Below are 27,816 nucleotides of genomic sequence, written 5' to 3'. Positions count from 1 at the left end.
ATAATCAAAACTATTAAAAAAAATATAATATTCAATAATTTCGATTTCCCAGACACGATATAAATTATAAAACACTAGGATGTTGAATTTAAGCCCAGGTCTTTTAGGTATTAGTCACTGATATTCTACTACTAGATTATCATTCTAGTGTTTATGTGACATATAACTAGATTACATATCCATTAACAAAACTTTGCTTTAAATAAATTTAACAAACAAAATTTTGTACTTAAAAAGCAAAAACCTGACTAACAAAGAAAATAATGCGCTTATTTTAAATCATGGATATGTTATTTTGTTACAGTCGAATTCATATTTTAGATTATTAAAGCGTTATCCAGAAAAAAAAAACACTTAAATATAATAATAATGCACATAGCTACGCGCTACAAAATTCCACAAAAATTTGTACCATCTACTATAATTAATAAACATGTGTACAATCAAAGCAATTGTCAACCAAAATTTATAATGGAATTTAATGTTTAAGATAGCGCTAGAATTTATTTTCTAAGACACTTATTTTTAACTTATATTAGTCCGCGGGCCATTTTTTATTTTTCAAATGTTCGGGGGACATAAAGGGTAGATAATTAAAAAGTCAATTATTGTTACGTAAAAGATTTTTTATTTAAACGAAAGTTTTATACAGTAAATTTTTATCAGCGGAATTGATATGAGCTTTTTGTATAAACTACGTTTGTTTATAATTTATTTAATACTTTAGTTAAAAAAACGTTTTTTTAATGTTATTTATAAAAAATATTTGGTATTATTAATTTACACCAAAAAATATATTCAAAATAAAAATAAAATCATAAATGTGAAATACCTTCATTGATAATTCATACACGCATCGCATAGCTATGCAAAACCTATTCGCATCGCCAATGTATGCATTTAGTTAACTTCCTCGTCAACAAACATAACAGCCGACCATCCATCCCGTCCATGCATACCCGTTTCACTTTCGTCCGGATGCTGCAATCGCGCTTAGTCACGCCGACGGAAGTTGGTGTGTGATTTTCGTCTAGAAGGTCCGAAAAATCCCGACGACGGTTTTCCCGGAAGTAGCACCGAAGCGGCCGCGAAAGCCTTTCTTCTTCGTACCAAGATCCGCTCGCTTACTCGCGCGTTCGAGTCTCTCGCGACGCCAGTACTGAGCAGAGGCTCGAACGCGGAGGAGTTGTTGCTCCTCACACACACACACATCTCTGAGATATCGGAAGATACGATCGATCGATCGACACGTATGTACTTATTGATAAAATACTATGTAATTTGATTGGATTTCCTAAATTTAATAATTAAAAATATCTTACTGCTATAAAAAAAATTAAATGAAAATAAAAATTTTATTCAATATTTTTTGTATCATATTAATTTTAAATATATTTTTGAACATATTTATAGCAATTTTATTTGTATAAAATTCATAGTAATTATATTCTTATTAGTAATTTAATAAAATAAAATAAAGTTCTTTTTGAGAATAATAATTGGGAAGTATTGTGATTTATAATAATGGTATATATTATTTATTTAAGATGTTAATACATATACTAGCCATAAAAAATTACATAGTATCGTGCTAAAAATATATTACAGTGTCTAGTATTATTATGTAGTTTGTAACGTATTTGAGCTAATTCTTTATTAAAAAAATCTGGACAATAATAGTGCTATTTATATATTCTTAAACTAAAGAAGCATACGTGTGGCTTTTATTATGATTTTGTAAATAAATAATCTGTTTTAATTGTTTATTTTGATATTATGGCACAGATGAAGTACAGTTTAGCTCTATGACTTTTAATTTGTGAGAAATTTTCATGAATGTTTTCAAAACATTTCTTTCTGTACTCACTAGAATTTTCTGTTACTAATCTTTTGTAAACCAATTTTAACAATTTTATTTTGAAGTATGGATATCTGCTGTTTGACTGCCAATTTTATAGGAGCACTAAATGCATATTTTTTAAATGAATCGTTTTATATAATTAAGTTAAAAAATCACAAATAAATAAAGGACCAAAACAATACACAATTATTATAGTATAAATTTAATTTTTTTTATTGTTATTTAATGAGAAAACGTGGATTAATATGCACAGCGGTTTACTTATAATAATGTTATTTTACCATTTTTTGCTCAAGAATTAAAAAAACATATTTTTCGTTCAGATTCGTTTAAAAAGTTAAACTGAAAAAATACGATTAAATAGATGTTCATTAGTATATCCCCTTTTAACATATAATGACAAAATGTATGACTCGTATTAAATTAAATACAATTTGAAATATTTGCTACACATAAATGCTTTTTTAAAAAAAATAAGCTTTCAATCAATAAATATCTCGAAATTAATAAAATCTATGATTAAGTAAATTTGCTAGTTAAAAACACAATTTAATTTATTAATTATATAAACGAACTGTTTCAATTGCTTACTTTTAATATATTTTTAAAATAGATTTTTAATGTTCTTCTTCAAAAGATCATAACTATGTATTACATAGGGCGCAAAATTATATTAGTATAATACATATAATTTTAATTATATAAATGCAATCAATAATTTGTACTTTAAATAATGAATTGTTCATTGTTTCAAACAACTTTTAGTTCAGTAATAGATTTTCTTAATCAGCTAAATTAAACTTTTCTTAAATATATTTATATCCATATAAAATTGTATGTGTATACATAACATACATATTATAAAAAAGTCATTTTTTGTTCACTCAAATTAGTATCTTATTTATTTATTTATGTTTAATACAACGGTAATAATAATGAAAATTTAATTTTCACGTAAATCTTTGATAATTTTTCGAATTTACTTAAAGATGTTTAATTAAAAGTGTTAATTATGTTTAAAAGTAGCTGTATTACTAATCTCAGAAAGAAAATTAACATGTTTAATTTTTGAAGTAACTTTGTGCTGGTCCTAATTAAAAATGCTGTTGTATTATTTATTATGGTAAATAATTAAGTCAAAGTACAAAAATACATGTTTATGTAAGTTTAAAAATATTATTATACACTGATATTAAAATACATTTAATATTGGAAATTTTTTAATAAATATCCTTATTGTTATAAAATATAATTACATATTTATATTTTGTGAATATTAAAAATAACAAACAGATAAGACTATTTTGAAGTTCATACTGATTTTATTTAGTGTATAATTGATTTTAAAAATAAAAATGTAATTTAATGAATAATTTTGTTTAACGTCTGTGCGTAACATACTAATCATATTCCTTAAAAAAATGCATATATTACATATGTATACTAACAAAAAAATCCATTAAAAAGTGATAATCATACATAACACAGTTATTTAATTTCAACAAATATGACATTCGTATAAAAAAGTATGTAGGTAATAATGTTAATTGAAAAATCATCTTCAAATCATTTACGGTATTTTATGCGTTTTCGCAAAGATTTTTTCAACAATTTAAAGTGTGTTTATTTTTAACGTCACAGTGCCCGTATTCTGCCAATAACTGTACGTTTTGTTAACCTTATTATTGCCCACATTTGGCGCACGTTTTACATAGATAATATTATATTATGTGTTAATAATAAAAACGTTATAATATCCTAAAGGTGAAAATTATGATATCGTATTTAAATCGCTTTGACAATGATGAATGTTGTGCGAGAATGAAACGCAATTTAATAATTGCAATTCGCATCAACGGAACAATGAAGTCGTATTTCATTCCGAAAATTCGTATAAATTTCCGAGCCACACTGCACCGATTCCGATCTGCATAATCAAATTTTACTCATCAAACCAGCACACATAATGAACCGCGAACCTCTTTGTTTTTGCCCGAATGTGGGTCAAACCACCACAGATCATAATTCATGAATAGAAGTTATTAAGTACAGTAAACGTTCGTTATAACCCTGCTCGTTATATTGAAAAAAAGAGCAAAAACAAATCCTCAGTCTATAAATAACGACAATTGATTTACAGCCGTAACAGTTATACTTCTGCGATTGAATCGGATTATGTACGTGTGTGTGTAAAAAATAATTAATATGATCACTAATTGGACAAAATTAATGTTTTTGTGCGCTGACATGAGTCACTTTTGCTTTTGTACAAGTCACGCAATCGCCGAGGGAATATATCTATATTTTGATCGCGGCAGCGTTTCTCAAATGTTATGCGTGTGATATCCGCCGGGTGAAAGTCGACCGGGAACAGCCCACGAGAGTTTGAGGTCAACGATGAGTCATTTGATCTTTCCAGACCCGTGTCCACGTTAATGGAACCCGTTGGAGTTTTTAGATTGTGTGAAGTATTAATCACGACGCCTTTTCTTCTGACCCTAGATGGTAAAGACCACCTCGGAGACCAATCTTGTGGGACCTCCGAATCCGTGTTATGTAAGTGCATCGGGCTATCCGGTGTCAAGGTTTCACCTCTTTAACTTGGTCGTGTTTGTCAAGTGGTACACTCGTTATTAGAAACATGCCCCGTATTTATTATATCTATATGAATATATAAACATTCTTCTTCAAAAGGAATCTTCTCGTTTACGGGAACGAGTTTTATGAATGGGTTAAGCTCCTACCGGTTACGCGTTAAACCATATGCTTCCGAAGAAGCTATAAATACCTTACTATGTATATATACATACACTAGATATATCTACGTATCTATTACTACGAATAATGAACAAGACGATGATTAATAACACTGTATAAAAAAAGTGTGAACGTTAAACTTCTAGTTTTTTTTAGATATTATAGATTTTGCATTAAAAAGTTTTCTTCGCAATCATTGTTTTAAAAAATACCCAATAAATACACAAAACTTATTTTAATTTCATTTTTATGATCGTTAGTAACGCATAGTAAATTTTCAATTCATTTAAAACATTCATTGGCTCAATTTTATTGGTTTTTTTTCAAGTAAGAAAGTGAAATAATATGTGTGCAAAATGTTTGTTTATGGCTTTTGTATAGCTTTTTTAATAGCTTATTAACTGAGGAGCAAAATAGACAAATTGTGTAGTCGGTGACTAATACCTGGGTTTGAATCTCATGAACCATTTTTTTGTAATCTATAGATCTGGGAGATCGGAATTAGTTAATTAAATTCTGATCAATAATAATATAATTGCTTTTCCTATATTTTTCAATCTCACAGATGAATAATTGAAATAAAATCGAATTAGGTCATCATAGTAACATTTATTTGTTGTAAGCTGTAGAACTAATGTATCTTACTATTTGTATATGTTGATTGCGTTAACGACTGTTATGTTACAACAGAATGTTTACAATATATAAGTTAAATTATATAAATAATATAAATTATGTTACAACAAAAAATATTGCCTTTCGCACATATACAATTGATATGCTCTCCATTAGGATCACATTTTTACATGATGGTCTTAAGTTTGTTAACATGCATGAAAGCTTCGTTAATATTCTTGGCTGTGAACATTTTAACAATGAGTTTTTATACGTTTCAATCTGATCTTTATTTTAAATTGTATTTATTTCTCGTAAATCAATCAAGTCTAAATTTGATAAAGGTTCTACGCAAGATTCCAGTTTTTCATTCTTGAGATGAAAGTGTCTTATGGTTTTTGGCCATTATTTTTCCAGTAACCTCTTAAGCTTATGAGCCCACAGTGAATCTGTTTTTTAATTGCGTTTCGTACACAATTTTTTATCAAAATCCAATTTTTTTCATGTCAAATATTTCAATTTTTTATTCGCTATTTTTATTAAAATAATATCACTTTTTATGATTTCGTTCTTTTAAAATATGCTGTGTATAAATCGAATTCTACATGTAAGTAGTACATATGAAAATAAAGTATTATGTTTTTTCATATTATGAAAAAAAACAATAATAATCCTAAATATATCTTAGCTTATGAATCTTTGGCGTTAAAATAAATAATAAATTTATATTATTATTTTTATGAGATATCAAATATTGCATTTACCTTGTTTTTTTATTATTTAAGAGACAAGCTTTTTATTTGATAACAATACAATAAAATAAATAAATTTAAACGATGAAACAATAAAAAGCATTTCTATTCAGATTATTGTTTATAGTACCGCTTTTATGCAAATTGTTAAATATTTTTTGCCTAAATTTCTCAAATATAACAACTCTAAAAGAAATCTGCTCATTCGCACATAATTTACACAGCCAAACCACAAGGTCAAGTTTGCAAAAATATTTATAGGAATAAATTTTAAATTTAATATATAAATATGTAACACAAACGTGACTATGGCGAAAATAAGTTTTTTTTTAATATTCACGTAAAAAATAAGAAGAATATTATTCATATTTTTAATAAATTTATTTAACATACATATACATCTGCTAAATAAAAACCCCTTATATTATAATTAAATAACTCGTTTCTTATTATAAGATTCATTATAAGCTGAAGAGGAGCAAAACAGGAATGAATATGTTTTTCTTGAACTTATTTTTTATCAATGTATAATAATTGCATTTTTAAAATATCTAATGAACTTTGATAAAATATAAGAATAATAATGTTTTTTTTTATAATCATACAATATAAATGTATTCATTTTTTAAAATGGTTTACTTGAATAACAACACTTTTATTTTTGCTAGGGGTAGCGTGCCATAGCTCCATAAATGCTGTTGTTGTGCGTTTAAAAATATATCAATTCCCAATAATAAAAAGAGCGAGATTTGTTTTGTGATCCGTTTTTAAAAAAATGATTCTGAATTTATCTTCAACATATTTATATATGCAAATGAACAGGCAATGTGTGAAAAAATATTTCCAGATTCGCCAAATGCAAACAATTAATGAAGAGGTGTTCTAAAGTAAAATCCAAAATGTTACTGACCCTTGTTTGCATCTTAACTTTTCGAATGTCTCCCGTAAATATTAAAATATTTAGCCTAGATATATAATAAGCTAATATATCACGTAAAACGTCCATAGCCAAAAACAAGTATATAATACAAGCCCCATTGTTAAGCGAGAAACATAAAATGTTATATAGACATAGCATACAATATATAATAGATAGATAAATTTCTAGTCGCTTGATATATAATCGCAGAGGCAGACGATGACTTTGATAAATTATAATAATTGTCGGATAAAACGGGATGGCATGCGAACTAGTATCCGTATCAGATTAAATATTGGTGTTTTAAGTGAAGTAAAAAAGTTGACAAACGTGTCGGCATATGCCAGTCAAATTCGAGGAAGTAGTGCACCATCTATCAATACCAAAGTGATTTATGATAAGAGGAACACGCCGGTGCTCAATGTGTGGGGCGCATCACAGAGCCTCGTGTGAACTGTGCTGTGATCTTATAATACATCAAATTGAGCTTTTAATTGCCCATTAATCTATATGTAAATATTGTGTGAGAATCACTTATAATCGATCATTGTGTTCTTTTTTTTCCCCTCATTCTTCACATAAGATATTTTAATAGTAATATAGTAATTGATATAGTTTTAATAACGCATCCATGTCGATTTTATCTGATTGTTGGATTTAAATAATGATAAAATTAAATCGCATTTTCTCCTCTCATAGACTTATAATTCAGACGTTTTAAATTAATTTAGAAAATTATCTAAGTCAATTAATGAGACTTGATATTTATATTACATTATTAGTGAACTGGTCCTTAAAGTATATATTTTATACAAATATATAATTTAATTGAAAAGTTATATGTCAATTAAAATAAATTAACACATTGATATAAAATAATTTAGCAATTAATATTACACATTAAATTATATCTGTTAATATTAGTTATACAAAAAACAATATCAATGTAAATACCGATTTGATTGAATGATTTAATTACGGGTAATTCAGCAGTATGATTTTGGGTTACTCTTTCATAATAGTCAGTTTGAAGCGTTTAAAACTATAATTAAAATCTGAAGAGCAGTTAAAATTTGCATATATTGCACAAATATTTTTTAAAGATAAAAAAAATATTAATCATCAATGCGTTTTTTGCATTTAATGCTATGTATACAGTTTATTAAATAACACATTGACTTTCTTTGAACTAATTTTAACGTGATTTTAAGCGGTACGTCAAACATTTATTATATCACGTAAATCTATATTATTAAGGCAAACGCACATATAAATTTAACAAATTTTAAAAATTATATTCTCTGTATATCACGCGTAAAGTGAAAGTTTTTGTAATATTAATAAAAATAGCATGAGAATGATTCGTGTGTGTCAGGTAACACACAATTTTATGAACTAGTTCTATTTTATTTTTATTATCATATATAAAAAGTTATCTACAACTCAAAAACCTTCTCAAACATCTATGCCCTAAGTATAAATTAATTTACTACGATTTTAGGTCTAATTATTATATTGAAAATAGTAAGTAGTCACAAAAAAGCGTAAATATACCACATAATAAATACCGTAAAATGTCAAATAAATCGACCACTTTAAAAAATGTAATATGTCATATGAATATTAAAGTAAAATAGTTTTTCCCCATTTTTATGTAATAGAATATTATTATTTATTTATTTATTTTATTAATTTATTTAGCTTAATAGCTAATCTTTACATCTAACAAATTTAGTAAACATATATAAAAATATATAAAAAATACATAACAGAAAGAAAAAATGAAAATATACAATAATAAAGTCTTAATATTATAATTTATTTCTATATGTACGAAGGTGTTTTTTTATTCCATTTATGAAACCCGTTATATTTTTGCTGTTTCGGATTTCTCTTGGAAGACTATTATATAAATCAAAACCTCCGTACATAATTCCCCTAGCCGTACTTGTTTTCTTATACTTAATTTTCTTTAAATTTTCTCTATTTCTAGTATTATATTTATGTACATCTTTATTTCTTATTAAATACTTATTAAAATATTTTGGTAATATATTATTTTCTAACTTATATATAAATACTAAAACATTCATACTCAATATTTCTTGAACATTCAACCATTCTAATCTATCAATCATACTTTTACAATTAGTTAATCTATTTTTATTTAAAATTACTCTCATTGCCCTATTTTGTAATTTTTGCAACATTTGTTTATCTAATTTATTTAACATATTTAATAGTGTTGCACAATAATTAAAATGGGGCAATATTATACTATTGTAAATTATTTTTTTTGTATTTATAGTTAATATATTTTTTAATCTAGATAATAAACCTATTTTTCTACTAATTTTTTTTAATATGTAATTACAATGTTCTTTAAAATTTAATTTTGTATCAACAATTACTCCTAAATATTTTATATTATCCACTATTTCTATACTAGAGTTATTTATTACTATTTTGGTACTATTATCTAACACATTTTTATAATTAATAAACATACATTTAGTTTTATTCTCATTTAATTTAAGTACATTATTCTTTAACCATATTTCTAATATACTTAATTCATTATTTAAATTATTTACAATTTCTTTAATGTTATCACCTATGCAATACATTAATGTGTCATCCGCAAATAGATGAATTTTACATTTTTTCACGTTATTAACTATATCATTAATATACAAAACAAATAACAATGGTCCCAATTTAGACCCCTGTGGTACTCCATAAGACACTAATTTCTCTTCAGAATATACATTATTTATTTTAACTTTTTGTTTTCTTTTATATAAGTAATTATTAAACCATCTTAAAACTATATCACTTATACCTATACTCTCCAATTTCTTTAACATTATTTTTCTGTCTATTGTTTCGAAGGCTCTCTTGAAATCCGAGAAAACTGCTCCAATGATTTTGTTTGTATCCTTAGCCAACAGCCAAATCAATTTTGACCAACGGATAAAAATGGCATATTTTTTTATTTGGTTTTATTCAATAATATTTAGAGCTGAATTATTGCAATAAATTTAGTTATATTAAAAAATAATATATATGTTTTTATCAAAAAATGTTTATATGTCTTATTACTAAATAAAAATAAGCACTTTGTTTTTATATTATTATTTATAGTCATCATTTTATTTAACTAGCTTAAAGTATTATTTTCTATACGAACATACTATTTTTTACTACGTTGTCATTCGTGGTTTTGCCACAAAATTGTATTTCAACAATGTATTTTAACATAATATATTATTCTGATGGGCTACATTTACTTCGTAATTAGAGTTCTAAATAGCATTCATGGTTAACCTAGCTTAATTTTAGTAAATCACCTCAATATTCACCCGTGAAATTAAAAAAGCTAGTAAATCCTAATCTAATGCGATCAATCAGAATTATAATTTTAATTATGAATTCTCATCTCAATTGAAAACGTCCAATTTTATTTAGGATTTAAACTCACAACAATTTATTTGGTAAAAAATATTTATAATATAATTTTAATTACCGCAAAAACTATAAGATAATAAAAAAAAAATGCAATTCTAGTCAATCTCATTACTTTGTTTTTAACAGCATTCCAATATTAAGTGAAACCTTTCGTATTATTTTTCTTGAACCAATCTTACTTCTTCAAAAAAATGCATAAATCAATGAAAGAACTTTAAAATGTTTGTTTCCTTACAGAATTATCTGGATCTTTATTATTTCCTATTATTTCATTAGTCTTTCCATATTTATTTAATTTCTAATAAGGTAGTATAATTACAAAGTTTACAGTGTTTTTATCAGATATAATATATGTATACTTTACGATTTTAATTAATCATTCCGAAAATCGTGAACAGCTAATGACCGATTTTTCTTAAGAAAATCCAAGTAAACCTAATCGGTGATGATCTATCGTAATTAAAATTCGACTTTCCAGACACAATAGAAATTAAAAAATACTAAGGTACATATAAGATTCGAATCCTGGTCTTTTGGGTTAAAAGACAACAACTTTTTTGCTGATTACCTACAAATTTAAAGAAATGGAATTTTCATACTATATTAATCAAATTGATTAGAGAAAAGTCGCATTATTTAGTATTTTTAACAGTAGTAATAAGTAGTACTTTCATATCATTATATTCACTACATGTATTTATTGTGTTATGGCATATAAATTTTTGCGTTTTTATTATTTATAGCATTCAAGAAACATCATCATTTAAAATATCATTCGTTTTATGGGTTCATGTTATTACAATAAATTATTAAACACTTATGCATTTTATATGATTAAAATAATTATAAAACATTATAATTCAACATAAATTTGTTTTTAAAACATGTCCAAATCTCTCGTGCGATTTTTTCCTCAGATGATCTCACTGCGCGAATAATAATAATACGCTCTCGTATCAATGAACATCTCGGACTGGCTCCGAGTTATTTAGATCGAAATCGACGACAAACGGTCTTTAACGTGCCGTGGTACCGAAACATTGATCTATTAATTTATCAATGGTTAAATTACGCATTCGCGAATACGAGCATGAGATCATCGGCCGAATCTTAATAACGCATCTATCGGAATAATTGTGCCGAAGAGTTGCTCTCTTCGTCAAAACGTTGTCTCGCAAAGAAAAATTGCCCCGGGGTGACCGACTAGGGGCGGAGCCCGAGCTTCAAGTCTCCGCCTTGTCATGACATCAGCAAGGAACAGTAATAATGGACATATTATAAATATATTTTTTTATTATATTATATTAAATTTGGCGGCCTGGTCTAGAATCCGTCCGATTATATGGAAATTATTAATTAATTGTTCAGCCAATTAACGAATTGTGTCACACGCCGTTGGTAACTTCATCTGGTCGGTCGAAGCGGAATTTATAAACTGGATGTAGTGTGTAGAGAAGTCGCCGAGAGTGAGGAGGAAAAAAATATGCGCGAATCGATCGCCACTTGATCGTGTGTGGCAATTTAATTATTCGTGAAGAATCAATTATTCGAAACAGTCATTGACGCTCAGACAATTAGATGGATAGTTTTTCGTCGTTAAAATAATTATGATTGAGTGCTTTTCCATCACACATTTAAAGTCAAGATTTTTTACTCGACTGACAACACTACCGTTTCCGTCAAGTATATTCTACCTCATGACGTAGTAAAATTAGGTTTTGCAATGTGTGTTTGTTCAATACCGACAAAATGTTTAGTGCTGTGCAAAATGAGAAGTTTCTGCTAAAATGCATGTGCTGAATTTAAAGCATAAAGAATATGAGTTAAGATTAAGAAAGGAGCTGAAGGAAATTTGTTACCGATGAATTAATCAAAAAAAATGAATATGCTTCATTGTTGAGTATCATTGGGAATATGTAAATAAATAGAAGGGTGTTCATTATTCACCTTATGTTTGTATAGCTATTGTAACGGCAAAACAAATATTTGTATTATAAATATTAGAAAGTTAAATTATAAATTCGTGTTTTGAAGAATATAAATTAAAAACAAAATAGTTATTTGTTTAAAATTTTAAGAATCGCTAAAGTTGCTTATTAATATTATAATCATATATGTTATAAATGAAATGTAAAAAAAAAATTTAATTAAGCGGTACATCAATTTTATAAAAATACAGTCATAATGTACCACCTTTTTTAAAATAAATTTATTATTTGAAAGCTTTCTCATTTTTATAAATTAATTAGCAAAAAATATAAATGATATAATTAACAAAAATAAAATATGTCAATAATACAATACTAATAGATAAATCTAAAAAAAGATATATATCTATTCGATAGACATCGACGAGCGAGCGTTAATCAAGTCTCTTTTATGAATGAAAATAAAAGTATACTTTCTATTAATTAATAATATAAATATTTTCCAATAGTTTATCACCATTATACAGATACTAAACAACGTTTAGCTCATTTCTAAAATTAGACCACGATGCACAAAAAATACGTGAGATATTAGATCAACTCCATTGTTCGGCGTCATATCAAATTTCAATGATTATTAATGGACGTCAGTTTAATGACCACTGAAGAGATTTTTTATATCCTAACCTCTTCTGTATGAATGTACAGTTACGACATTTACAAACGCCCATCAATGGCTGCTTAATAACAATAGCTACATTTGCAAATGTGTGACGCGTGCAAACTTACTATATTTTTATTATGTTGTTGTACTTAAATATGTTTGCAATTTATGTGCATGTTTAAATTATTTTTTCTAGTAAGATTAGTGTTAATTTTACTATTGCCTTCTTGCCGAAGGTTTGAACTGGTTCGCTCTCTCGGCAGCGCCAAGCAGTCTGCTCAGATAGACTTGCGCTCTTTTACCGTTGCGTGCTTATAGTAATATAATTCGATTTTTAGATCGATTTGCTTTTCAACAGCGGATTTTTAGTGTTTAATTACCAGCTCGAGATGTGCGGAGCAATAAAAATTTTATGTGCCAAAACACACCTGGTTCGGCAGCACCTTTAATTGATTCTGATCTAAAAATAAACTTTCTTCGACTTTGACGTATGGCGTAAAAAACTGAATCAATGAAACCCATTTATTAAGCGATATCATAAATTATATAAATATATTTTTTCAGCAATATCAAATGCAAATAAATTATACTATTGTGCAGTATTCATATAAGTGGGTCAAATTTTTGTAGATTAGAAAAAATCGACGAAAAAATGTAGTTAAATTTTTTTAGTAATTTATAACATTTTTTTCGTTTAACTTGAATGCTTTTTAAATCGTTTATTATTTTACCGTGTATTTTTATGGTAAAGAAAAAATATTTTTTTACAAATTTGGAATTGTGTTTTTATTGCACTATAAATGGTAGTTTATAAAGTGCCCTTTTTATTCGACAGCTAAGTTATTAATATATATTTGAAAAAAAATTTAGCAACCCACATTAATTCTAACAATTCTCTAGCCTACACTAAATGCCTGAAATTATATGTGACTTTTTATCAAACCGTGCAGATCTTTGATCTTTGATCACTTCTTAGCATCAAAGAATTAGCATTTAGTCTTGAAAAAGCTCAGTGACACACAATAAGACACAATTGAAAAGATAAATATAGCTATAATAATGTTTTTGTCGTTGATAAAATAATATATCTAATATAATAAAATAAATAATATATCTGTCGTGGAGTTCTTAAATCGCAATAAATCCCAAAACAGTATTGTAAGTTTGACGGGTAATAATTGAAAGTAGCAGAATAGTGGCATCAATTACTATAGATGATTTAATCATTTCAGGGTTCTCTTATGATCAGTAAAAAATCATCTGGCAATCTCCCTGCATCTAATATATAAATATATGATATTGTATTTAAATGATTCACAATGCCATTTATATGAATGAGATTTGCATTCTTAAAATGATAAAAAAAATGCGATAAAACTCCTAATTGTATATAGAGAAAAGATTATTAAAAAGCATTTATTGATACATAGCCTAACACAGTTTAGTATATTTATATACATACTTATATTTAACAACTGTAATACGTCATATAAAATATATTAAAAATCTATATAATTTTTCCTAAAAAAATCATAAAATAGAGATAATTTGATCAGCCTGGCGACGATTTTCTTTTAAAAGTTTTATTTAATAAATTTCTTAAGGGTATGTAAATGTTTTCTGTTTAATAATAAACAACATATTTCTACTTTATGTTCCTAGCAACTCAGTTTATATATATATATGTATATATATGTAACAACTTTACTTCACTTATAACGTTATTATTAAACATAAACAAGATGAAATTGAGCAGCTGTTGTTCCGTTCGTGCGAATTTATACACACACTTATGTTATAGCTAAGTCTATATAAAATATGTTATAGCATATGTCTATTGACCAATTAAGGCTAAACTAATACTAAATCCATTAGTTTTTTTTAAATATGTATGATTATCATTTTTGCAATATCACCCTCACACGCGACTTTAAAGACACGCCTTACATTCGATGCAGTACAAGAGTTCAATTGACCATTAAAAGGTCATCTTGATGACTTATGACACGCACGCGATTATTATATGTATCCGATCCGTTATTCGACGTACTCGCATTGTTTTACGGATTCGATTGATAAGCGCTATTTTTTTATTTCCTCGCATATAATAGTTATGGCTCGACGCTATCTTTAGCGCATAATAAAATATATATCGTTGCCAGGACATAAAGACGCTAAAGAAGAGATAATATGGTAGGCAGTGTGATTTGAGAGCGAGATATATGGCGGTAATAAAACGAAGAACGAGCTAATTTCTGACGCATGAAAGAGGAAAATTATGTTATTGGTACGAATAATGGCAACACGTGATAACCGGAGGGTGTAAGGAAAATGCATTGCCATTTAGTATTTTGGCGTGGATGTGTAAGGTTTATCGATGGCCGAGTGGCGTTTTGAAACGTGGGAAAAAAATCCGGTTGGCGAATTCTTCTCACTGCACCGGACCGTCGGGCTTGAGTATTTCTGGCTGGGGAACGGCAATAGGGATCGTCAAATGGTGGTGGATGAGTCAACACGTAAAAATACGCATTATAATGGTTCTAACTCAATTTAAGAATCATGAAAACACACTACTAAAATTGGTAGTGCTATTTTATTTTTAATGTAATAATATATAAATAAGTACATATGTAAAATTAGATCTAGAAACGGACTTTCACTATTGTTATCCTTTAATTATCATTATTAACTAATTATTTTAATTGAAGCACATTCTAAATTGACAAGATAATAAAAGAGTTGAGTTCCTAATTTCTTAATTAAAATAAGATTAACTCTATAGCACTATTATTATGTCGATAGCACTACTCTGCTGCTGAGAAATTTAACAATGTGACGCTGATGATTTTAAAGGCATTTAATATATAAAGACTAACTAAATACAAAACTGTGTTGATTCATCAGTAGAGTCTCCAATTACTCAAACCATCAACTACTCGAGTATCGAATATTAAAATTTTAAAATACTCGAGTACTCGAGTACTTTCGAGTATTTACCAAATGTACCAAAATAGCTATTATTCAAATTCTAACATATATATAAATAAATAAAATAATTAGTATGTTAATTTTTACAATTATTTTAACTTCACGAACATACTTTTTAAAAACAATAATGCAAAAAGTGTCTCGAATTTAATATTACTGCTAACCTTTGGTTTTATTATTCCCGTCATGGAAAAAACCTTTTCCGTTGCTGTTGATGTTGGTCTTATTGTCATTAACGCGTTGGATAAGGCTTCTAATTTATATCTGTTCGCTTTTTATAGATATAAAAATTTTTGAACTCTCTTTTTATGTTCTCTTCTTTCATTCCCTTCTCCGCTTTCCTCTTATTTCCTTCGACTATTGACAAAATAGCATTTTGTAATTCTTCTTGACTAGATTTTTTTTCTTAACAATATACAATATTCTACTCCTTCTGATTAATGCGAAGAATTTAAATCTAGATCCTTCGAAGATGTATTTGGGTGAATCCCTTTCACTCTAGAGCTAAACGGTTCACAAAGAACTGACTTTACTTTAAATGCCTTTAAAACACACAATTGTTTTGATTTATATTTTAAGCTGAGAGATCAGTATAAACAATTTACAACACTTTACGCTACAACTGCATAGTCATAAAACCTAAAATTTTTTTTGTTGATATTTCATATTGTTCATTGCCATAAATTAGATAAGTCGGGACTGTCGAACAGAAAACACAAAAGAAATTTCTCCGTCGTACTAACATAGCCGACGACCGGAACTATGCAACTATGGAACTATGAAAAAATTATACCTGATAGTAACCGCTCTAACTGGGGACTTCGGGCATAAACGCCAAATAAAATCAAGACGTTAACCTTTACCGGACCGAGTTAAAGTTATTTTTGTTTCTGAAATATTTCAAATTTTTTAATTTCGAGTATTAATCGAGTAATTTTCAAAATACTCGATTATCAAGTACTTGAAAAATAGACAAAAATACTCGAGTATCGAGTACTCGATTACTCGAATTGGAGACTATTCATCAGATCCCAATTATTCCTAGCTATTTATATTCCCATTTCCTTTCGCCTTCGACATGTGATTGAATTTTACTTGAGAGATAAATGCTTCTTTTGTATCATACAGACAACCATGTGCTAATAAATGATAATAATTTATTAAAAAACGTCGTCAAAAGCTGAAAAATATAATTTAAAAAATAAGAATAAAATGGGAAAAATAGTTATATTGCTCCTAAAACAGTAATATATTTTATCGTAATACTTAAGCAAAAAAATTTAAACGCCTTCGCTAAAGTACCGTAATGATCGTATCTGATAAGCCATAACGTCACAACATGTCAAAATAATTCGTGGCTCGGAAAAAATGACAAGTAAACGGTCATATTTTATCATTACCGTAAAAATAATATAAGATTAATTTTATAGCATATTTTTCAACCTTAATGTAGTGACTATATATTTATATGATACATAGTATTAAAAAAACTAAGCTAAATGCTTAATTACTATGAATAAAAATCTAACTTATACTGGTAAAAAAATAGGAATGGTTTTATTTAATTTCAGGCTGAAATTATATTTTTCTCGTGATTCTTATTTATTTCATCTTTTGTGTATTGACTTTAAATATGAAAATATTACTTTTCAAATTAAATAAAAATAAACTACACATACAGTTATTTTGTATCATTTCATATATAAAGGGTGACCTTAGGCACATCATTATTTGCGACTTATTTTATTTTTAAATTAAGCTTTTTTCATACTATACAAATAACTCTTATAGCTCTTGAAATATATTTCTGTTTATTGGGTTTTATATTTTATTTGCTATAAATACCACTGAGCACATTTTTGGGACTGTTTCCAATTTAGCAACCATATATTACAAGACAAATAATTATTTGTTGTATACAAATATTTTGAATAGTTTGCTAATTGCCAATAATCTAAAAACTATTAATACAATACTGCGAAGGATACTTGAAAATAAACGACTTGGTTAAAAACACATATACGTGACGTAACTCAGTTGCAGTAGCAATATGTGTTTAAAATAGTAATTTCGATTTAATTGCCAATTTAAGGTTCGTTTACTTCTGTGCTAAAAAAGAAATTGCTACTGAAGTAAATTCATTAGCAACTTGTTTATGTTTATAATAATGACGCTATGCATATAACTGGCATAATGATGTATTGACTTTATAGCAAGAAAAGTATATGGCAAAGAAATGAGTAAAGGATTGGAACTGGTAAAGCAAAAAAATCTTTTTGATAAGCGTTTAACAATCGATGATTTTTATGAACGGTGTAATGTGTTTAGAACTGTCTTTAATGTAAGAGTTACCGAAAAGGTTAAGCTATACGTTGAGTAGCAAGATTCTCTGTACATGACGATGAAATGAATGTCTCACAAGATCCAGAAAGGTCCGTCTTATATACGTTTAAAAATAAATAAATAATTTCTGGACTTCCTAATATATTCATATATAAATTAATTTTTGTCATCCAAATTGCAGTTATTTCACATGTGATTTTTAAATATTTATGAATCTGCTAATTTCATTGAAATGTGCTGTAAATTGGCTCCTGTATATTCTCGATTTAACTCCGAATCTTGTTTTCTTTGGGGTTACATATAAAGTTGCGTTAATCGAAATTTAAGATCAGTAGTAGAATTTTATATTTGAGTCAAAGATTTGGATGACATTATTATTAAAATTATAAAAAAATTAATTCGCGATGGTATAACTAGACCGACGATTACTCAGAAACAATGGCGTCATAGCTAAGCATAATTTTCGATATTCTCAACGTTTGCTTATCTCTGGAGCATCCATCTCGATGCATCCGCGGTGCGCTTTGATTCGTTTTTTACCCGCGCGGATAACAAAACATTTTGGGTGTGGTTAAGTTCGGTTATAATCGTTAAACGCGGCTCGTTACAAGCGGATGCTTCTTTCTCTCTGTGTATAGAGCGTTTAGCGTTTTCTTTTCTTGTCCATAACCGAAACGCATATATAAAAATAAGCCCTGCGGGCCAATTTTCTGACTTGCCATGTTCGCGCGCAGTAGGTCACGAGATTTTAGTCTCGATACCTCTCTTCTCCTCTCTGCTTTATGTATACATACATACAATATGTTATATTATATTATGCTTGCGATACTGCCTAAGAACGTCTTAATCTGAGCCAGCTTATTATACGCACACCGTCCCTGGACCTGGTCAAACTTTTGCATCGTGAATAATTTCCCTTGTCACGATTTTTGTCGATGGTATCGCAACCATCTAACGGGCCGTCACGTGTTCTGTTTGCATAAAAACTAGGTTGGCTCTCTATCGACCAATGTCGAAAATTCGGCAAACTTTGACATGCTGAGGATGGACTAAACATATTCATTTAATCTTGATTGTTCAGATAATCAGTCTTCATTTTCTCAATAACAAAGATCGCGACCCACAATCGTCATTTGGTCAGATTTCTAATATTTTTTCTCCTACAATCCTAAAACTCCGCAGATTTAGAAGAGTAGACGTTCATAATTTTTTTACTTGATTAGTAAATATAAATATTTTATTTAATTTTATGATTAACTATGATATACTCTGTTACATTGAACATATCAATTAAAAGCTAAGTTAAAATATAAAAATCTGAATATTTAGTATCAATTTTTATCATGACGGCAACTAGTTACATGTAGCTTTTCCAAACGGTTTCAAAAATACTCTTAGTTTAGTTAAGACAGCAGATTGAATAATATGCATTTGACTGTATTTACGAAAAGGATAAATTTAAATCGTTATAGATCACATAAATGCTACCTTTAACCCACATAAGTTAATAAAGACAATTTAAAGCTCGTCACATTATATTTTTACTAATATTTTTTATTTGTTTATAACCAATGCGATTTTAAGAACAATTATTGATCCGCTAAATTCACAGCTGCATTCAGAGCAGGTAGTGCAAAAAGAGACAAATATTTATAATTAACACTTTAAAAACACTGTTTCACTATTTAAATTTTGTGACTGACTCAAAGATTTCACTTTGACGATAAATAAAAAAATATGAACACAGTGATCAATGACTTAAAAACGATCATATTATTTAGTCTTTACCAAAGATTCGTTCCCTGACTAAATGTATAAATAATCAGTGTTTTAATGTAAATGCTATAAATTATAAGATAGATTTTAGTAAAATGCGAGGGAAAATATCATGTAAAAGAAAGTGACCGTAAATTTAACATGCGTAAAATATTGTAGGCAAATTATATATCATGTAATAATATACAATAAAATAATAATGTACAAATGTAATTACGTATGTTTTAGAAAATAGTTAATCATTCTTTCAATTCATTTATATTTTAAATAAGTATCAAACAGAATATCATTCGAGCAAATTTTTTGAAAATTCTCGAGAAATTTGGATCAATTCTTCATTTCTTTAAAAATAGAAAGCTTGAAGAATTAAGAAACACTTTTTATTACCTAATCCAAAAGCTATTGAAATATTGAGACTAAGAAAGGAGATACGCCACCAAAGATGTTTAAAGTCATAGCTTATTTTTTTTACTGCTTAGCAAATTTGATTTATGGAAAATTAAAAAAAAAAACAGTTAACACTAAGTTAATATCCGAAGTAGACGTCAATTTTTTAAGATTTTGCTAAAATTCATTTAAACACAGATAATTACAAAATGATAATAAAAATAAATAAATTTTTAACCATTTCTAATTATCTAATTAATTCTACGTACTTCATTATTACATGTTTTTAATTAAAAATGGTTTATCATTAAAGTGATTTTAACTTAGTTGCCAATTGCTCGAAATAAAGATTTTAATTTTAATTGAACCATTTGCATCGATTTTTCAACCAAAAAATACGACTTTTACCTAGTTTTATTTTGCCCTGTATCTTCCCTGCTTTAATAATTAAAAATCTGACCTTTTTACCTAAATTATGTACCCAAAAATACATATCCTTCGTGTGTATGTAGTTGTTAGTAACTTAGTGTTTTACCCGTTTTATGAAGGCCTTTTCACTAACTTCAAAAATAGTTTTAACATCATTTAAAATGCCTCGGTCATCTTTCACATTGGTTGTGTAAAGCTTGACGATTATGTTACATACTTATAATATTGCTATTCACTAACTTTTGTTGCAATAAAAGTCGCAATATACATATATTTTATCTAATCGTTGCAGAAAAGTAATACATACAATATATTTATTACTTTTTTTTTAATGCTTCATTTACAGGTTTACACTGACAAATTAATAATTACTATAAGATAGCAGTTTTGTGTTATAACAACGATTCTTTATAGCTAACCAGTCGAATATATGAACATAAATAATTATAAAATAAATACTATACGTCTTAGAATTAGTTTTGAATATTGTATATTAAAATCAGTTTATTTAGATATTGTCAATAAAACCTACGTTATACGAGGATTGACATGAATGCAATTAAACTTAGTGATTAATATTGCGTTTCTTACTTTTTTATCAAAGAAACAGTTTTCAAAAATGTATTTATTATATTTAACAAGATTTACTATTCGTGATTGCGCAAAAACTACTGATCTGATTTTATTTAACTTTATTAATAACTAGCTAAAGTTTCACAATAATATATGGTTTTTAAAAATGATTATATATTCAATAAGTAGTTGCATAAGATAAGGTATGCAAAAATAGTGTTTCTCTAACTTAACTCAAAATCAAATAAGAAATAATATTCATTCAATTCTATAAATTAGATTTTATAATCATAAATAAATCAATTCTATACAAATAGCGTGTTGCGTTTACGAATAAAACATTTTTATGGAAGCTGTTAATATCAATAAAGCGTTATCCATATTTGAAATCAACACCGTATTATCAATAACACTTCACATCAAACAATGCTAATTCATCCTATCATTAATCTTAACGGCTCACCAAAAAAATATAATATACTATATCGGTAACCGGTTTTTTAGAGCACGCCGCGTTGTTATGATTATACATTACGCGTGTTCTCAACATTTGCTTACGTGCTAGACATGAATTAGAGCAGTCTGCGATTAGGTATGACTCGGCTGATTGCATTGTTGTTTGATTGTGACTCAAATCTGAGACAGGGTTATGCTAATTTAACGCTGATTATTTACATTTGCAGATAATGGGAAACTCTTCAAGGAGAAAATTGAAGCGACTCAAGACGATGTGCGACTTTCACGTGAAGATGATTTTGTTCATCGTTTTCGTAGGATGGACAGAACTTGTAAGCTCTGTCCAAAATCAAGAAGCTTCCGTTGAACTCCGATCATCAAGGAATCAAACACGTAAGATTTTATTTTTTTGAGAAAGCGATAAGTCATGATTTAGTTTTGTTGAACTTTTTTGCTACCTAATTATACTGATATATTAAAAAAAAAATTATTTAAACGTTTTATTTAGTTACTAGCCAAAACTTGCTCTCAAAAATAGTATAAAGATCATTTCTCTAGAACTCATTCCTACTTATTCTTTAGCAATGTGTAATTAGTTTTACTTTTTATTAAAAAACTTCTTGTTAAAAATCAAATTTATGATTTTTTATGATTTTGTGGCACCTATTAACTAATTTTTCGATTCTTTGTTTAAAAGTAATCAAAAGTTTTTGCTACTCAAATATTTAAAGAGATAATAATCCTAAGCTTCCAATTATTTGTAATATGGAGAATGAGGTAAAATCTCCTATTGTGATTAACTTATTTTTTTCAAAGGTATTCTTGCTCAAATGAAACAATATACTTGCTTACAGTTTATTAATGCTTAAATTTTCTTTACTATAGTCTATTTATTTTCAAAAGTCAGTGCACATAACATCATTTAACGCGTAATTTCTAGCCTGTGATTGCTCGTTCTCAATGAATCGATTGATCTCACAGCGAACGATCAATCTCAGGACAGATTACGTGTTAAACGATGTTATTTCGCCCTGACTCTTGAAAATAAATAGACTATAGTTCTAAATTTTTGCAGTATTTATAATCAATAATAATTTCGTTTGCTTGAGGACCTCAAAATACATTATTAATGTTCCACTATATGCAACACATTTTAAAGTAAATATTATTCGACTCGACGGTAAAATAAGCAACTTTATATACAAAACAATATAAAAGGAAAAATCCGACTCTCTCTTGAGGAAGATATATAATTATAATATCAAATGCTTGCTCCGCAAATACAAGCACATCTTAAACAATGTCTTGACATGTGATATAAACCATCTAAATCCGAGCAAATGCAACGCCCATATGTTCTAAGAGTGCTTTAAGTTTACTTTCGTATAGTCGGCATACAAAATTTATTTAATAACATGTGAACCATCACTGAAGAAAATAGCAGTCGCATTGTTTTTATAAAAATACTTTGTTGTAAATATATGCATACGTGTGAAAAAGCCATTTATCGAATAAATGAGTAGCTTCTTTTCTAGTTCTAGTAACTGATTTTTTTATTTAAATAATCATAACATTTTCAATATGAGGTTTTAGACAACTTTTTGACCATCTAAATACAGATAGAATACTCAATATCATAACTATAATTTATAATACAATAACGTAATTTAGGAAAAATTTTAAAGTAGACACTTCAATTAATTATATATCAATAGCTCTTCTATATAAAATACTTTTAGAAAAAATATATATGTCCAGCGCGTATTACATTGTTGTGGAGAAGATGCTAGATGCTAAGATAATTTACATTATTAATTTATCGTCTAAAATTTGACTCAAAAATGATCTTTTAATTAGTATATTTAATAATAATATAGCAATATTTATTGTGCTAGATTTTTTTTTAATTTCCAAGCTGTCTAATATGGTTACACCCATTATTAAGTAAATTTTCATTTGATATCTTAGGACAGCTTGACAGCAATTAGCTTATCATATTTTAGATTGTATTAGTGTCATAAACATTACAAATATCCAATGCCACTTTTGTCGCATTAGATTGTAGACAATATAACTCATTATGTTTTAAACTAAAATTCACTGCTTGATACTTATCGATCACTTTATAGTATCAGTGCCAATAACTTTTTATGCTTTTATTTTATGGATCTAAAAATTTCATTAAAAATACTTTTAAATGTTAGCATCGAAATCGCGATGACTTAGTTCTCAAATTAATCACATTTTTATAATAATAATTTTATTTATATTACAGATGAACCCTTATTGAAGGATTCAAGAGGCTTATTTTCGCCAAGGATGGATTACAATCAGTGGAAGCCTCTTGGTCGCGGAGATCCTTTACAAAACGATCCAACGTACGATTACGTGCCTCCTGTTTTGGAACGCGTACATTACTGGATCGAACCGCCAATAAAGAAACCGGAAAGTACTCCCCCGCCCCACGAAGGAAAAAAATCCGAAATACTCGTGTTGGGAGTGTCGTCAAAAAAGCCAAGCACGGGTTCCACGTCCGCCGAGGGGAGGAAAGACCCGTATGAATCTTTTCTTAAATTTATTGACGGACCAAAATTTTATCATCATCATCACAATTCATTCAATCGGCCCAACAATGGCCAACGTCCATCTCATCCGATGTCTCACACCTACCATCCACAATTTTTCAAAAACAAATTCGACGACTCGAGCTACAAAGCTGACGAACAGCGCATGCCTTATACCGTTCTCGTACCACCCCCAATACCTCCGCCCCACATGGAGATGCCCTTGTTCAACTCACAACCCCTACCAAAAATCCAGCAGACGACACAACGACCGGTGTACAGACCCTCGACGACAACGAACGCACCACGTACTTCGGTTTCAGTGCACGAGGCTAATCTTATATACCATTCTTCCAGCACCGGCGAGAACGTTCAATGGCACACTGGTCCCAATCAATATTCCTCTTTGGCGGCCAGCAGCCAATATGTCACTTGGAGGACTCCGACGGAGAACCCTCCCTTCCAAAATTCATTCCAAGACACGGTAACCAAAGGCAAGCCTATAGTCTTTGTCAAAAACTCAACAGATCAAGGCTTCCGTCCTACTGAAAGACCAAAACCCATCAATCAACCTATCGCCTTTCCGACTGAAACGACTGGACGCATAGTTTTCGAACATCACTCATTGCACAAGCCTTCCACGGTACACAATTATCCAGAACCTACTCCAACAATGATAAGCCCCACTGGATTGTTCGCTGATTTACTCGTCGGTGCCGAAACTCCATTAGTTTTAGCGCCAACTGGCAGCCCTACCCTGCATATGTTACACGTTGGTGGAACTCAACCAGCCGTCACTCACATGACCGTTGGAAACCATTTAATGCATAAAGGACAAGTATCAGACGACACAATAGGAAACGCGTATGTAAATATAGGAAAACCCAACGCTCATATTCAGAAAGAAATAACGACGAACAAATCGCCTACATCGGTCCAAATGCCATCTTTGCCGATCGCTTATCAAAACAATCAAATTAATTCCGTATACACGCCGGCTATCATAAACAATGGGATGCCTTTCAGTCGAAGGCCCGGTCCCATAACGGAAGATTTCACATTGCAAACAATGCAAACTATGCAACCTCCGCCGGTTCCTACCACCACCGAAAAGGCTGAACCGTTCAGCAAAAAGCCGACAGGCTTCCTCCAGTCCCTTCTGCAAAAAGAAACTACAACACCCACGACGCCATACACGTTAACCACGTACATAACCACATCGCCAGCTTCCACCACAACTACCACAACAACTCCAGTAGCATCACTCACTACCGATCCTCTGTTTAAACACTATAAACAACCAAACGAGCCTCTCAGAGGACCCATGTATCTTATAATTCAAGGGCATTCCAAAGTTAAAACATACGGCGCCAGCCACAAAGATATACACAGGATATCTATGCCCGAATCGAACGAGATACCTCAAACGGTCGATAAGTTCCCAGTGAAACACTTGCACACAAAAAAAGATTATAATAAAAAAGAAGATGTCAATCATCGCGCAAAAGGCTCGAGAATGCTCAAGGAGCATACTGAAAAAAGCAACATTAAAGAAACTGAATTGATTGCTAAATACGAAGTAGACGATGGATTAATGACCACAGAGAAGTATCATAAAGGTATTGTAGAATCGGAGGAGATACAATTCGGAGATAGATTAACCAAGAAATCGAGTAATAAGCGTCAGAAAAGACAGTTGGAGGAATTCATACCGGTGATGGAGGATGCGGTTGAGAATATAGTATACGATTATTTGAAGAAGCAGAGCGAAGGCTCTGGAGTTGGTGCCATTTTAGCTTCGGCTATCACTAGCGATACAGCTGATGATTACGTGGAAGGAATAGAAGCTCCGCTAGACGTTGACGATGAAGACGATGACGACGAGGACGAGGACAATGATGACGAAGAAGAAGAAAGAAAAAAAGCGTTATGATACCCTTTACGTATGTGTGTGATTATAATCTAGCGCATTGAAACTTTGCTTTATTTTAATTTGGGACACGGTGAAAAATCTCTTCGCGCAAAGTGCGCCTAGTTATTTAAGGGTTGTGTTAGAGGAGTTATTTATTTGGACGATTTCATTTTAATATCCGTTTATAATATTTTTATCATAATCGAGGATATTGAAAGCACACTAGATGAATATAAAGTGGGTTACGACTGCATTAATAAATGATACGCATTTGCATTCCACTTGATCTATTATTTATTGCATTTATAGTGCCTTAATACATTATACTTTAATTATTAATTGACGTGTGATTGAATGATAAACAATAATTTGTTTAATTTAGATATTTATTTATTGTAATTTTAGATTAGCAATTGAAGAAGTATGTTTTGTATTTGTTTACAATAAAATGATTACAAAAATATTCTTATGCATTTTAATAAACCATATAATATTAATAATAGCTGTATATCTTCAGCTAATAAATATTACAGCTATAATAGAATGAAATAAAAATGGGTAAGTCTATTTGTAAATAATTATAACATATATTTACACAAAAAGTAAAAAAAATAATCGCAAATAAAATACATTAAAAATATAAAAAATACTAACAAAAAAAAAAAATTTTTTTTTACAATAATAAATTAAAACACAATAAAATGTATATATAACTATATATATAAAAAGATTAGCTACTAATTGTTAATACCTAGTTGTAAGTATAAAGGTGGTGAGTAAGACCAAGAAAGGTAGTTATAGGCCAACAATCTATCCTTTTCTGATCACCTGATATTTAAACGACGCTAAACTTTTAAATACTACATTATTAATTTTGTTTTTTTTTAAAGTATAGATTAGTCAGATATATGCACTCTAATTCTTTACAAGTCAACAATAATGAGTATAAATAAGTAACTATACAGTAGGTTTATTGCCAAAAAGATTGTGTGTACAATTGTATGTATGTATACTATCTTTCTGCAATTATCCGCTAAATCATCAAAAATGATCTTTATATTTTTTTATAAACTGCATTTTAGTGATCAAGATGTATTATGGGTATATGTGTATTTAATTTATTAAAATAAGATTTTTGGAATTTTTAGATATATATTGTAAAATAAAATGCCCGCCTCTGTATTTATATAATTATATGCTGCTCTAAGGTGCTTATGAAACTAAATTTAACAGGTGCGGAACGTCCATTTGCTGTTCAAACCCAAACCTACTCAAATTAATCAAACCCAACTTGTCCTAATGAAAGTTCTAAAAATAATTATAATTTTAAAACTTTTATTAGATCAAGTCTAAAATATAAACTAAGCCAACTCATCTCTCAGGGGGAAATAAACGGAAGAAGAACTACAGACACATATGTACGT

General features: G+C 28.7%; 1 protein-coding gene across 2 annotated transcripts; it reads left to right on the top strand.

The window, feature by feature from the left end:
• Positions 1–1,098: 1,098 nt before the first annotated feature.
• On the top strand, positions 1,099–26,853 carry LOC148230717 (uncharacterized). Of its 2 annotated transcripts, XM_088195857.1 has the most exons (4): positions 1,104–1,250; positions 22,144–22,309; positions 24,192–24,471; positions 24,838–26,853. In XM_088195857.1, the coding sequence occupies exons 2-4, from the start codon at positions 22,147–22,149 to the stop codon at positions 26,411–26,413; spliced, it is 2,019 nt and encodes a 672-aa protein (XP_088051983.1). In that variant the 5' UTR covers positions 1,104–1,250; positions 22,144–22,146; the 3' UTR covers positions 26,414–26,853. The 2 variants fall into 2 exon arrangements, with proteins under 2 accessions (XP_088051982.1, XP_088051983.1); XM_088195856.1 differs by having other exon boundaries at positions 1,099–1,250; positions 24,192–26,853.
• Positions 26,854–27,816: the final 963 nt, after the last annotated feature.

The sequence above is a fragment of the Plectrocnemia conspersa genome, unplaced genomic scaffold (genome assembly GCF_051122295.1).
Source record: "Plectrocnemia conspersa isolate PC_06_02 unplaced genomic scaffold, ASM5112229v1 ptg000010l, whole genome shotgun sequence".
NCBI classification, from domain to species: domain Eukaryota; kingdom Metazoa; phylum Arthropoda; class Insecta; order Trichoptera; family Polycentropodidae; genus Plectrocnemia; species Plectrocnemia conspersa.
The sequence above is the reverse complement of the archived record's forward strand: the minus strand, read 5'-3'. Positions and strand labels throughout refer to the sequence as shown.